This window comes from Strongylocentrotus purpuratus, unplaced genomic scaffold, assembly GCF_000002235.5.
Source record: "Strongylocentrotus purpuratus isolate Spur 01 unplaced genomic scaffold, Spur_5.0 spur5_contig_866, whole genome shotgun sequence".
Classification (NCBI taxonomy): Eukaryota; Metazoa; Echinodermata; class Echinoidea; order Camarodonta; family Strongylocentrotidae; genus Strongylocentrotus; species Strongylocentrotus purpuratus.
The window spans coordinates 2,213,682-2,226,609 of NW_022145575.1; the positions used below are offsets into that span (position 1 = coordinate 2,213,682).

Below are 12,928 nucleotides of genomic sequence, written 5' to 3' on the forward strand. Positions count from 1 at the left end.
ATGTCCTTTATAATGTCAATTGAATTCTTGTTATATTGTATTAATGATTGTTAATTGTTTTGAAGATTCTAAGTAAACTCTATTATTACATGGATAATCATCTGCTTGTGTGTTTTTTTATTGTAAAGTAATGACGTGTTTCTGATTGGAGGTTAATACATTTTTCTGAATAGGCAATATTTGATGGGAATGAACTCTCACAACGAGAACGAACATACTTATTGCGGTGGCGTATGCAGATAGGACTTTTAAGGCCCGGTCACACAGCCTTTCGCGTCTGTATCGCGGGTAAAATTTCGCGATTTTTTTTTTGCCCGCGGTTGCCCGTGGTGGAAAAATGTGCAAAATTGGCTTACCCGCGGTTTACCCGTGGTATGCCCGCGGAACAGACGCCGGCGACTGTTCCGCGTCCTTATCGCGGGTGAAGCGCGGCGGTACCGCGGCCTACCACGCTTACACGCGGTACACACGCTAATGCACGTGATAACAACGCGGTACAGACGCGGAACAAACGTGCTATGACCGTGCTCCACCCGCGATTACCCGCTAAAATTTCGCGTCCAATTCCGCGTGTAACCACGTCTTAACCGCGGCCGTAGCACGTCCTAGCACGTTCGTTCCGCGTCTGTACCGCGTCTTTACCGCGTGTGTACCACGTGTACCGCCCGCGATTACCCGCGGTCTAAAGTTTTGGGCAGCCCAAAACTTTTTCGCGCGGCCAACCGCGTGTGAATTTCTTACCGCGTGTAACGACGGGTAAAGTACGGCTGTATCGCGTCTTTATCGCGACCTCAAAGCGTCCAACAGCGTCTGCTTCACGGGCAGAAATTTTTGGCCGTGATTCGGCCGCGATACGCCCGTGGAGGGCTGTGTGACCGGGCCTTAACAAAGAGAGTGACTTACTTACTTGACTTAAGTGCTCAGGACGGAGTGTCCCCTTGCGCTCCTACGGGTGGTCTGCCTCCATTCATTTCTGTCCTGGGCTTGGTGTTGGGCAGCCTCCAGGCTTAATCCAGAGTCTTGGCGGATTTGGTCTTTCCACCTCAGGGGAGGACGTCCTGGTGGCCGTGGCACAGTAAAGAGAGTGGGGGACCCCAATTTATATTCTTGAAATATAAAAGTCAATACAAAAAAATGAACAAACTATCAAATGAATAGATCATGAATAAAAAAATATTAAATAAATGAGTGAGTGAATAAATAAATAATAAGAAATTAACAAATATAAAGATAACAGATAAATAAATAAATGAATAAATGAATGAATAAATGAATAAATAAAGCTAATAAAAAATGATAAATTAACACAAAAATAAACATAAAACCCCGGCAATGGGGCAGTCCCATTGTATGAAGTATGAAGCATTTTTTTATTTGGGGGCATTTGGTTTCCATTTTGTGTGTGTGGAGGGAAATGAGGGCACCTATTTCTAGGTCATACCCCCCTATGGCACAATATGTATTGCCCAATGATAAAATTAAGGTATTTTTTTCCATTTTAATATTGACAAACCGTGTAGTGTACCACTTGGCTTCAGAAAATCCACATTCAAGCAGAGAAAAGCTTATCTTCTATGATTAGTTGACGCTTTAAACTTCATGTTATGATTTTTTTTGTTATACTCCCAACCAAATGAAAAAAATTCTGTATGCAAAGTGTTTTGGATTTAAAATGGGTTCTTCTACTCGAGCCATTACGCCACAACGTTCTTGATTAGATTGTCCAATTCCATTGTTTGAAGCCTCGCACAGCGGGTCGGTGCTTACAGGGGAGTGTTTCACAAAAATCCTAAGTCAAACTTAACTCTAAGTTGGACTTAAACATTATGGAGAGCCGTTTGTAGCCTTAAACTAAAATATACCCAAAAGCAAAAATTGAAGTATTTTAGACTTTTCATAGATTCCACATCAAGAACATGAAATCTCCTGGATAATAGAAAATATAGATGATTTAAATCAACATTTTATGCCTTTTAAAATAACTTTTACAAAATATTTTCAAAGATGCTAGCGGCTTTCCATAATTGTTAAGTCCAACTTAGAGATAAGTTCAACTTAGGATCTTTGTGAAACACCCCCCCCCCCCAGATCCTCTTAGGTGCAATCTTCCTAATGTAGGCAAATAAACCGCCAGTGATATAATTCTTCTTTGAAAAGTCGCTAGAAGTATAGTTTTTATATTTTCCCTTAAGCGCGGTCCCAAACTTCGAAACAAACTACAAAAGAAAGATGTGGCCAAAGTTCAACGCCCGGTTAATGCAAGTAACTGTACGAAAAAAGAAAGAAAGATTGATTACACACAAATCGGTTTCACATGCCATTTTACAAATGAAAGAATTTCATGCGACAACAATGACGAAGCATTTCATTGATATGACCGGACAAATACTTAACTGATACAGACAATAAAGTAAATATTGATAGGCTCAAGGTTCAGTCTGAGATTTATTGGATTAATCGATGGACGAGAATGCCTATTATATAATGATATCTGATAGAATCTAGACTTATACAGGAGATTGATCTCTTATTCCAGTCTAATAAATGGTAGTGCACTCGGTACCAAGTGCAGGCGGACACAACCTATTTACTTACTATCCGTGATATAAGTATTATGATATTCAGGCAATCTGCATGCTGTCAGATAAATCTTCTCTTTACAACTTCCGACATCTGACGTTTACGTCTTCATTTGGCATCACATGGAAGCTATAAAATAAACTTTATATCATTGTGCTTTTAAATTCATTCACATGTGACTCATGTAATGTGAGAAAGCTTTAATACAAGGAACTTAATTGATATTTTTGGAAGCCGGCATTTGTTTAGTGGGCTTTCACAGGACCTCGTCTCTCCCGGCTACGTTTTCGACGAACCAGAGTGGATTCTCAGGTAAGACAATGCTTTTCTCTGTTGTTGTTCAATATTGTAAATACTAAAATCGAGGATGGCTGTTTGCAAATATCTTTGTCCGGTCGTTTCCCTACCATTTTCTTGTCGCAATAGTCAGAATAAGCATAATGTTTCGCTTGTATTCATAAAGAATGTCCTCAAAGGGAATATAAATTGACATAAGGACAGACCAAAGGGTTATAGAAATTCAAAAAAAATCGAAAAAAGTAAACTTTATAACTTTTAGGACATACCAAAAGGCTATCATAATGAAGAAGAAAAACAAATTTGGTAAAGTGGGGAATAACTGAGGATTAGTCTCATTCTGATAATCAATCACATAATTTTGCCGATTTTGCTCTCTTTTTACGGGATTACTTGGTAGTCCCAACAAGTAAGATTTTTTGGTTAACATTCCTTTTCTCTCCTTTGCTCTCTCATTTTTATCTTGCCCCTTGTTTGTCGCAATGTGATGGGGGAAGGGGAGGGGTGTAGTGTGAGGATTGCACGTGCCATCGTCATGCCTCTGTATCAGCAATATTCTTCCATATCATCCTTCTCTGTATCTCTCCTGCGCCCAGTGGCGGATCCAGGGAGGGGGGAGGGGGCGGTGGTCCGGCCCCCTCCCCTGGCAAAAAACTCAGATAAAAACACGTACATTTTTACCTCTTTTGTAAAAAAAAAAGAAGAAGACGGGCCCCGGCTCCCCTGGCAAAAAAATATCCGTCGGCTTGATTTTCAAATTAACGGGGGCAAAAAATGTAAACAAAATGAGTGCTCCCTCCATTAAGCGAAATATCGGCTGGCGAGTTTTTTCAAATTTTCTCACGAATTGGGCCCCTCTTTTGCCCCCTCCCATGCCGCCGGTTGGGTCCGCCCCTTCCTGCACCCTTCCATCCTCTTGAAATGATTTTCTTCTCCTAAAGAAACTTTTCTTCCTCATACATCTTCTATCGCCTTCTCCATGATCCCTCTCGCAAATTCCTTTTGAATTTCTGCTCAAGGAACTACATCTGTGCGTTTGTTTAAATTAATTTGATATCAGAAGACAATTGTGTGTACAATGTTGAAACATGGGCTACATGCTCATAATCTAATTGTACACACATTTAGTATGATCGACGACAGCATATTGGGGATGTCTCATTTATTTACTTCATTGTACAGTGCGCAGTACTAAGTAAGTGTACTGAAACATTGGTATTAAAGATAAACTTTAGTACTGGTAATGCGATTGCATTGTGAAAAAAAGGTGTGGAAAGGATCAGAAACAGTTGATCATGTAGCATGTAAGTATTGGTTTGCACTGCAAGGTTCTGGAGTCATCAAAATCATAATAAATTTGACAGAGTCTTGGTAAAGTAACAAGCACTGTACACAGAAAGCTATATATGGGACAACACACATGGTGTCCGGGCTAGTACTACCTTGATTTCCTTGTCTTTCTATGCTCATTACTCAGCCAGTATACATTTTCTTCCAAAATTGTTTGGCACATGACATCCATTGTAATCTTGAACATTCAGTGTAAGTTTCGTTTGATTCTGTGATAATTAATTTTCATTTTTTTTACCAGAACTGGAGTTTATCTTTAATACTAAATAAAAAGTTTTAAGCAATGTGACCCTGAGATGTCTTGCATGGTTAGTGAAAACTTGTTTTCTGTCATCATGACTTCAAGGCATGCTCACTCATTCGTGGCAGCGCATTTATGAATGGTTAATCATTCGACAGCATATAAGTTACTCATTACCATAACACATGCATTTGAAGGTCATTATAGGTTGTACCATTTGAATTAGGAGTTACTAAAGTCGAGCATACGGGCCTCCAAGTATTGATACGCACAATATGATCAGCACTAGACTGGTCAAAACTGATCGAAAGATGGCAGCATATATGAGCTGTCAGATTGGGGAATTTATTCCCAGGATAAGAGCTAGGGGACAAAACAAATCTTTCTCTTGTTTCGGGTTCATGATAAACAATGGCGCAGCGTGGGTCCACCCACTGAGGGGACACTGAGAGGATTTGGAGGCAGGGCCGGGGCACCGGTATTACATGGAAATGAAATGCGAATTTGCAAGGCGGAGGAGGGGGAGCACGGAGGCATGTGTACACCCAAAAGATGAATAAACTAAACAGAAAAAACGAGCAAACAGAGAAGGGAACGGGAGAAGGGGGGAAATGTCATGAAAACTTTCGATACCCTCCCCCTAATCAGGAGACTTGTTTTGAATGCCATTTTCCGGGTAAGACTTGTGCCCCCTCACGTTGTTCCAATGCCCGTTTCTCAACGTGTTTACTCACACTGTATATCAGCAGTCGTGTGTTCCTGTTTACATAACCATACTCCACATTATATTTACTATTAGGGTACTTCAGTACTATCAGTTATTTATCAATACTTAAGTGTTCACCTTTAGAGGTGCATCAACCTACGCGATAAAGAGGTAAACGCATCATTTGAAGTAAGTTATACGATACACAGTTAAATCCACCTCCGCCTCTGCACATGTGTCTTTCACGTGAACAGATTGGTAAAACGCACAAAGCTTTGGATTTATCATGTGCTTTGTGATGTACAAAATGTGAATGCAGATGTAGTGTATGTAGTTTTATAATGTTTCCATGATACACGATCAAACCGTGTAATGTTAAAATAGTGCTAGAAAGCTGGTGGAACCTTGATTACTTTTAGTAAACATAAATGGAAATGAGGTAGCGCGCCGCATATGCGTCCAATATAGATGTCATCTAGTCAACATTATATCTTTCTCGATCTCCCCTTCTTTGTCATCATAGCTCTCGTAAGGACTTTCATCGACATCATGGATCTACCAGCGCCGTCAATTATTAGGGACTTGAAGCGGCGTCTCTTTACACCCCTCGTCATCTTAGCCGAGATCTTAGGGGTGCTATCGGTGGTCCTCATAGGGGTATGGGTGGCTTATTACCCGGTTAGATCTGGATTTCATTGGGACCTTCTGGGAAAAATTTATATTCATCCTTTCATTATGACGGTGGGCATGGTTTTCGTTTTCGGAAATAGTAAGTATTTGAATGTATTTCCTAATTTTTCTTCATCCAACCCCCAATAGCATAATCAACATTAGGCCTACATTATCAGTGATATAGTTTCAATATATTTATTGTGTATGTGAAGTATTTTGTATTAATAAGCTGAATACCATTCTGTTAAGGGGGAGGATTAGACTGACAAATTTTCATAAGCAAAGAATTAAAAAATAAGAAATGAAAAGAAAGTTTTTTCAAAACTTAAATTGGGTTTGAAAAGGGCCGGTTGTGTCATCCTCGCAAACACCTATGCTATTCATGTCATCATTATCATTATTGTCATGGCTATTGAATTTTTTTAACACAGTATGAATTAGGCCCCCCCCCCCAATCATGATAGACAACGCCCCTTAAAATGATATTGCATTTAAAATTTAAAATTTTGGAATACTGAAGATGACTAAGTTCCTCGAGTCGTTGGTTGTTGAAAAATTACATGGCACATGACAACAATCCAGAAATAGACAAAGGGGGAGGGGCCAATATTTGAAGAGTTTCATTCCAAAAGGAGCTAAATCCACTTTGGGTAATTCTGAGTAAATCGCCTTTTTTTATTTCTCCACTTTCTCTTCAGCCATGTACCTTCATGCTGTTATATATGTTAAAGGTGTCAACCTTGACCAATAATATATGATTTAAAAAAATCTAGAAGTTGTTTCTGATTTTTTATTAATATTTAGATTTTCATTTTTCGTGGATTTAGCTCCTTTTGGAATGAAACATGATATTGTACCTAAAATTTGTGAAATTTTAGAATATTTTCTCAATAAAGTCACTGAAATTTATTCAAATTTAGTTGCAAACCTTTCCTTTTAAATAATAACAGTGAAATCACATCTAAAATTACCTTATGCAAAGAAATTAAACAATATATCACAGTTTCATTCCAAAAGGAGCTAAATCCGTTTCGTTCCAAAAGGAGCTAAATCCATGTTTCATTCCAAAAGGAGCTAAATCCATAAATTTTAATAATTTAGTAAAAAAATCAGAAATAACTGGTAGATTTTTTTCTTATCATATATTATTGGTCCAGGGCGACACCTTTAACATAAATAACAACATAAAGGTACATGGCTGAAGGGAAAGTGGAGAAACAAAAAATGTTGATTTACCCAAAGTGGATTTAGCTCCTTATGGAATGAAACCAATTTGGATTTAGCTCCTTTTGGAATGAAACATGATATTGTAACTAACAAAATTCATATTTCCTGGTGAAATTTTAGAATGCGATATAGTGCATTTTGTTCCCATGTAGGAAACCATTATTTTAAGACAAAAAACTCAGTTTTGATAAAATATGGATTTAGCTCCTTTTGGAATCAAGCTCTTCATTTGTTTAAAGGCATTAGGGTTTGGAAATGGGAGAGGGGAAGTGTGCCAGCTCAACACTGTGCAGAGTGTGCCTCCACACACGGCATACCCCTCAGATTATTATAAGGACTCATTTTCATTTCATATTTTCATGTATTTGATGATAATCCAAAACAGGATTTTGTGTCAATACATGGAGCTGAATATTTGGATTGGATTTGATCTATTCCTTTCACACATGCAGGCACACTACTCTATCGCATCTCTGACCGGCTATCTATCCGTCCCAAGCTTGTAAAAACATGTCATGTAGTGATGATGATGATCGTGCTCGCATGTACAGCCGTTGGCATCTACCTTGCCGTTACCTCCATCATAGGGAAGACATTGGACAACGTTCATGCCGTGCTGGGCATTGCGACCACCACCTTGTTCGTTTTACAGGTATTAAACATCCCGCTTAACACCCCCAGCCCCTCTCGAAATTCGTGTCCTTTTCGAGTCGTCAGAAAAATCATGATAATTAATTGACCTTGTTGACACATTTACAGAGAAGTTATATAATCAATTGAAAGTTTCAAAGTTATAGTACAGTTTTACCTAGGTGTGCCATGTGTCATTGTAATACCCATTATCAAATAAGACAGGAATTGTTTTCTAGATAATTATATGATAACTATAATAAAAACTAGAGGCGCTAAAAACAAAAAGATACCGAAGTGCTCACAAAGATTTGAATGTGCTAAACGATAGACTCATACAATAAGCTCATCCGGGGAAGGAGTGCGTTTAAAATAAAACATTTTGGAGGTGGCATACAAATGATACAATATATTTCTCTGATCCAAAGTGGTATGTCGTTCCTTTATAATTTCGATGCTGCCATTTACATTCTAAGATTAAAATTTGTCTAATTTCGCATCCACCCCATGACTTCCTCAAACAGAATTATTGATATATTACCAATATTAAACAAACACTTTTCTCCTTTCTCGTCGCAGTTTATATGTGCGTTGTTTATCTTCGTCACACCATGCGCACCTGAATGGTTAAAAGTGTCCTATTTGCACCTCCACGCTTTCATCGGGATCCTGACACTGGTGTCTGCTACGGCTACCTGTCTCACTGGAATTCAAGTGTAAGTAGGATTGGGGATTGACTCCTTGGTTACAGTAGCCTTTAAACAAGGCCACATGCCTGATAGACGCCGAGCGACTAAAAAGAGACTAATCGCGAAAACCTGAATGAACGCCAGTGCGAATTGTCCAGACCTTCGTCATTCGGTCGCGCGTTCACTCCGGGTATCTAGACTCATCTCAGCCGCTTAGCCAGAGTCAACGAGGCCTTGTCAAAAGGCTATGGTTACAGTGACGTAGCGTGAGTCCAGACATTAAGGGGGCATCGGTAACAATGGGGGTGCACACCCCTTTTGGTGGATGAAATTCGAAATAAGGCCATCGATTGGGGAGGGTGGTGGGAACAGAGGTTCTATCACCTCTTGTCACGTTCCTCCACTTCCCCTGCTCTCTCTCGCCCCTTCTCTCTCTCTCTCTCTCTCTTACTTACTCTCTCTCTCTCTCCATCTGTTTCTATCTGTACTTCTCTCTCTCTCCCTCTCTCTCTCTTTCATCTCTCACACCCACACACACACTCTCTCTCTTTTCTCTTCTCTTCTTTTCTATTCGCTTTCTCGCTCTCTATTTTAAAAATGTTTTTTTTTTTCGGCATCCGATTATAGGGGGAACGTGTACCGTTCCATAGCTAATATATGCCACTGAATATCGTACTGATTCGCCCATGCACTCATTGAGAAGAAAATAATTACCTTAAATACAAGGGCACTGGGGGTCCCTGTTAAACAGGTTGGGAGGCTTTCTATTTTACTAGGTACGAATTTACAGCCCGTCTTCACCAAATACCCCATGTTTAATCTCGTTTGATAATCTGATAATATTCTCTAATTCGGATTTTCTTGTTGTTTGCAGCGGTCAAGCTTTTTTCGGTAGTCATCCAGCAATCTCCCTGTCTTTGACCATGTTCATCCCAGCCTTCACAGCAATCATCATATACATCCTGAGCAATGAAGTTTATCGTGCAAAGAGAAATCACCAAATTAATTAGTTCAATCGTCTGATCGTTAAACATAGTCATGATTGTAGAGGTGTCGTGGTCAAGCGGATACGACAATGGACTGTGGATCACATTGTTCGCGATTCGAGTTCCGCCGCGGTACCAATGTCCTTTGGCAAGACATTAATCTACATTTGCCACTCTCCACCCAAGTGAAGTAAATGGGTACCCAGTATAGGAAGAAAATTCTAGAATGCTTTATACACCTTATTATGGCGACTAAGCTACTGCCGGGGTAATTATGATACTTCGTCTTAGGCGCAGTAAAGTATATTCATACAGTACATGTAGCTTCGCTATATAAATGGACCTAATATTATACATTTATTATTATACTGGTAAAAAATATGAAAATAAAGCATTATGTGACGTAGCGTACGTAGATTCAGGCATTTACTCTCTAAAATAGCGAACAGGATTGGACAAAGAAAGAGGACAAAGTATACAGTTCCTCATTCTACCCTCAACAATTGCTGTGGTAGACAAAAGATAAAAATGTGTAGAACAGGTGAATATGCATGTGACACCTGTTCTACACATTTTTACATAATAGCAGTGAAGGGATGTTCCTTTGTCTACCTGAGGAACTGTATATTTTGTCCTCTTTCTTTGTCCGTCATATTCATAGTGAATAGTAGGGATCCTTTTGTTTCAGAGTGGAAATCAACGCTAACTACTGTTGGAATCCACACTCAAACGACTGAATCAGAGCAGTAAATTAGAGATGATTCCACTTTTACTTGGAGAAGAAGGAAAGTAAATTAGAGTTGATTTTTACTTGGCTGCACAAATTGAGGGGGGAGGGGGGTGTGGGGGGGGGGGGGGCTCCCGACATTCACCATTCATGAAATTTGAATTGACAAAGCCAACGAAAATGAAGAATGTGTGGGAGTTTTTTTTGGTAAAATACCTGGAGGTCAAAATGTCAGAAATAAACATGTTAAAGGTAATAATAGCAGAGGTGAAAATTTCACATTTTTACCTCTGCTACTTTTACTTGGCCCCGCGTGGGAGGTGGTCGTATCGTCTTCCATTCGCGATACATCAGTCCCCTCCCTTTTGTTTCCCCATGTTTGTTTTCCTTTCCCCCCTTTTTGCCTTCAATGGGGCCTGGAGCACCAACACCCCTAACCATATACGTCACTGTGTGTGGTAGTATAGTACAGTTCAGGTTGAAGCTCATTGAAGCTCATTCAGAGGCTTTGTTATTTCCAAGATCGTTATTTGGTGTACCCGAAGTAAAATATATACAAATATCCAAAATTATATTGAAGTTGATCTCTGCTCTACGGAGAGACCTAGAATTATGTTCCATCGTCGCTTTTGTATACCGTATATTAATAATAGTCCCTTCTCTCAAAAACATGGATATTGATATAAATCTCATGTATTATTTCATTATTATTATGTCCTTTTTAAAAAAGAGATTTTTGTTTATGTACGTATTTATCTGTTATGTATACATTGATCGGCCAAAATTAGACTTCCTAGGGAATGAAAAGAGGAAGTTACAAAATAATAAAAAAAACACTTACAAGCCCTTTAATTTTTTTCCTCCATAATGTATCGATTGGAAAATAGGTATAACAGCTAGTATATTGAAGAAGGTATGTCAAGAAACAAACTTTAAGTAAAATAGGGTCTGTTCATTATGATAGTGACTGGAAATGTGTTATATTTATAAATAAAAAGAAATCAGTACAAACTAAAATTGTATGTTATTATGTCCTTTATTCATATCATCTTATAAGTTTGAATTTGAATTTGAATTTTATTAGTAAACTTCATTCATATACATGAACATTTTGTTTCACAATACATAAATAAAACAAACAAATATATAAATAAGAAATTAAACAAGTGGTATAGTTTCTCGAGTAATCACAAATTAACAATAAACAATGTAGCTTGTACAGTGAGAAATGATATTATTACAAAATAATTATATGACATAATTATATAAATCTGTGTGACATGGAACAGTCATACTAGTGTACTCTTACATGTACCTGTAAAAGAGAGGCTATGGGTTATAAATGAGTTATGTAGGTTAAGTAACTTTGAGAGGTGAAATGTTATTGTTAAAAGATGGTGACTGTTTCGAGAGAGGCTCTTAGCCTAACGTATTAACACTGGATTATTAACGTAAAACTCATGAAATTAAATTGGCCTATATCCTTAATAACGGAGTTAATTATATAGTCGACCTGATCGAGTGTTACAACGTACAAGTCTAGTCAAGTAGAGTAGAGCGAAAAAGACAGCTCATAATATACTGTTGCTCAACATCATATCTTACTACTAAAGGTCGTATTTACCCAGGAAAGTCACATCGGTAGGCCTGTTATTACCATGATGAGGCAAATCTACTATTCTTCCTTCATTCAATAATTTGGCAATTGTTGGAAAAGTAGCCTCATAGATAAATAGATAGATAAATGGATTTGTTATTGATCCATATTCAAAACATAGAAAATGATATACTGCCCTCAGTCTTTATACATCCTCAAACAGTATTGTTCTGCTGCCGCGGCTTGTTCAATCAACGACATTGGTATAAAAGCCAGCTTGCGGTCCAGACCCTTTAACATTAAATCTCCCGCAAAGCATGTGGTACATTCGTTGAAGTGAGTAATAAACCTATATCGTTGTGATCTGTTCGTGCAAGCTCAAGACAGACTTCGGGTGAGTAAACATAGCTAAACTGATCAGCTCTAAGTTAATCTCGATATATATATAATTAATATTCCCCGAATTTTATCGGGAGCTCTACTGAAATTCAGTCTTATTGGGCTTTCAATAAATTGAATACAATTTTGCCCCCTCATATTTAACCGCATGATTGAGTGGAAAAATAACAATTGTTCGAAGATTAAAGTGCTGTTGACGTATTTTTTCTTCTATATCACTCTAGAAACTAAACTGTTATGCCACCATTTAAAAGGGCCGAAGAGTGACTACTTTTTCAGAATGGTAGATTGTCACTTTGAACATGTTGGATCCAAAACTAGAAAGGTTGAATTTACCATTTTAAAAAACGTACAGTTAGAAACTTTGGACATACACTCCTCGGACATTTCAAAATGGTGATTTAACATTTTAATTCGTAGCTCATGTTAGAAAGAAAGAAAAGAAAAGAAACCCACTACAATTATATAGGCCTATCAATGGACTTCAAGAAGACCCTACAACGTTTGCTAACATTTAAATTTCTACGTAAATTTAGTGTATATAGGCCTATCATATATATTTCGCCTGTCATCATGCTAGACTTCATCTTTGATTGTATTGCCTTTAACTTTATAGGCTATTGAAGGTCTTAACGCTTCTTTTGCATTCATGTTTTCTTAAAGCAGCTAACAAACAAATCGTGAAATTGATCATTTACAGAATGAGTCGACTGGACAGCTCTAAAATGGATATCCAACAAATGAGAGCCGTTTTGTATTTCATCGGACTGTTAATGCTGGTAAGTTGTCTGCAATATTGCGGTTTGAAAGCAATACAAGCTGTTATA

General features: G+C 38.2%; 1 protein-coding gene across 2 annotated transcripts; it reads left to right on the plus strand.

Annotated features, from left to right (window-relative positions):
- The first annotated feature begins 2,561 nt into the window (after positions 1-2,561).
- LOC100890994 (cytochrome b561) lies at positions 2,562-9,807 on the plus strand. Of its 2 annotated transcripts, XM_003728586.3 has the most exons (5): positions 2,562-2,892; positions 5,698-5,943; positions 7,526-7,725; positions 8,283-8,419; positions 9,267-9,807. In XM_003728586.3, the coding sequence occupies exons 2-5, from the start codon at positions 5,724-5,726 to the stop codon at positions 9,400-9,402; spliced, it is 693 nt and encodes a 230-aa protein (XP_003728634.1). In that variant the 5' UTR covers positions 2,562-2,892; positions 5,698-5,723; the 3' UTR covers positions 9,403-9,807. The 2 variants fall into 2 exon arrangements, with proteins under 2 accessions (XP_003728634.1, XP_030830333.1); XM_030974473.1 differs by lacking the exon at positions 2,562-2,892 and having other exon boundaries at positions 5,520-5,943.
- Positions 9,808-12,928: the final 3,121 nt, after the last annotated feature.

Coding starts and splice junctions, on each gene's coding strand:
- LOC100890994 (XM_030974473.1), top strand. CDS start 5,643: ATGTCATCTAGTCAACATTATATCTTTCTCGATCTCCCCTTCTTTGTC. Junction 5,944..7,525: donor GGTTTTCGTTTTCGGAAATA/GTAAGTATTTGA, acceptor TCACACATGCAG/GCACACTACTCTATCGCATC. Junction 8,420..9,266: donor TGTCTCACTGGAATTCAAGT/GTAAGTAGGATT, acceptor TGTTGTTTGCAG/CGGTCAAGCTTTTTTCGGTA.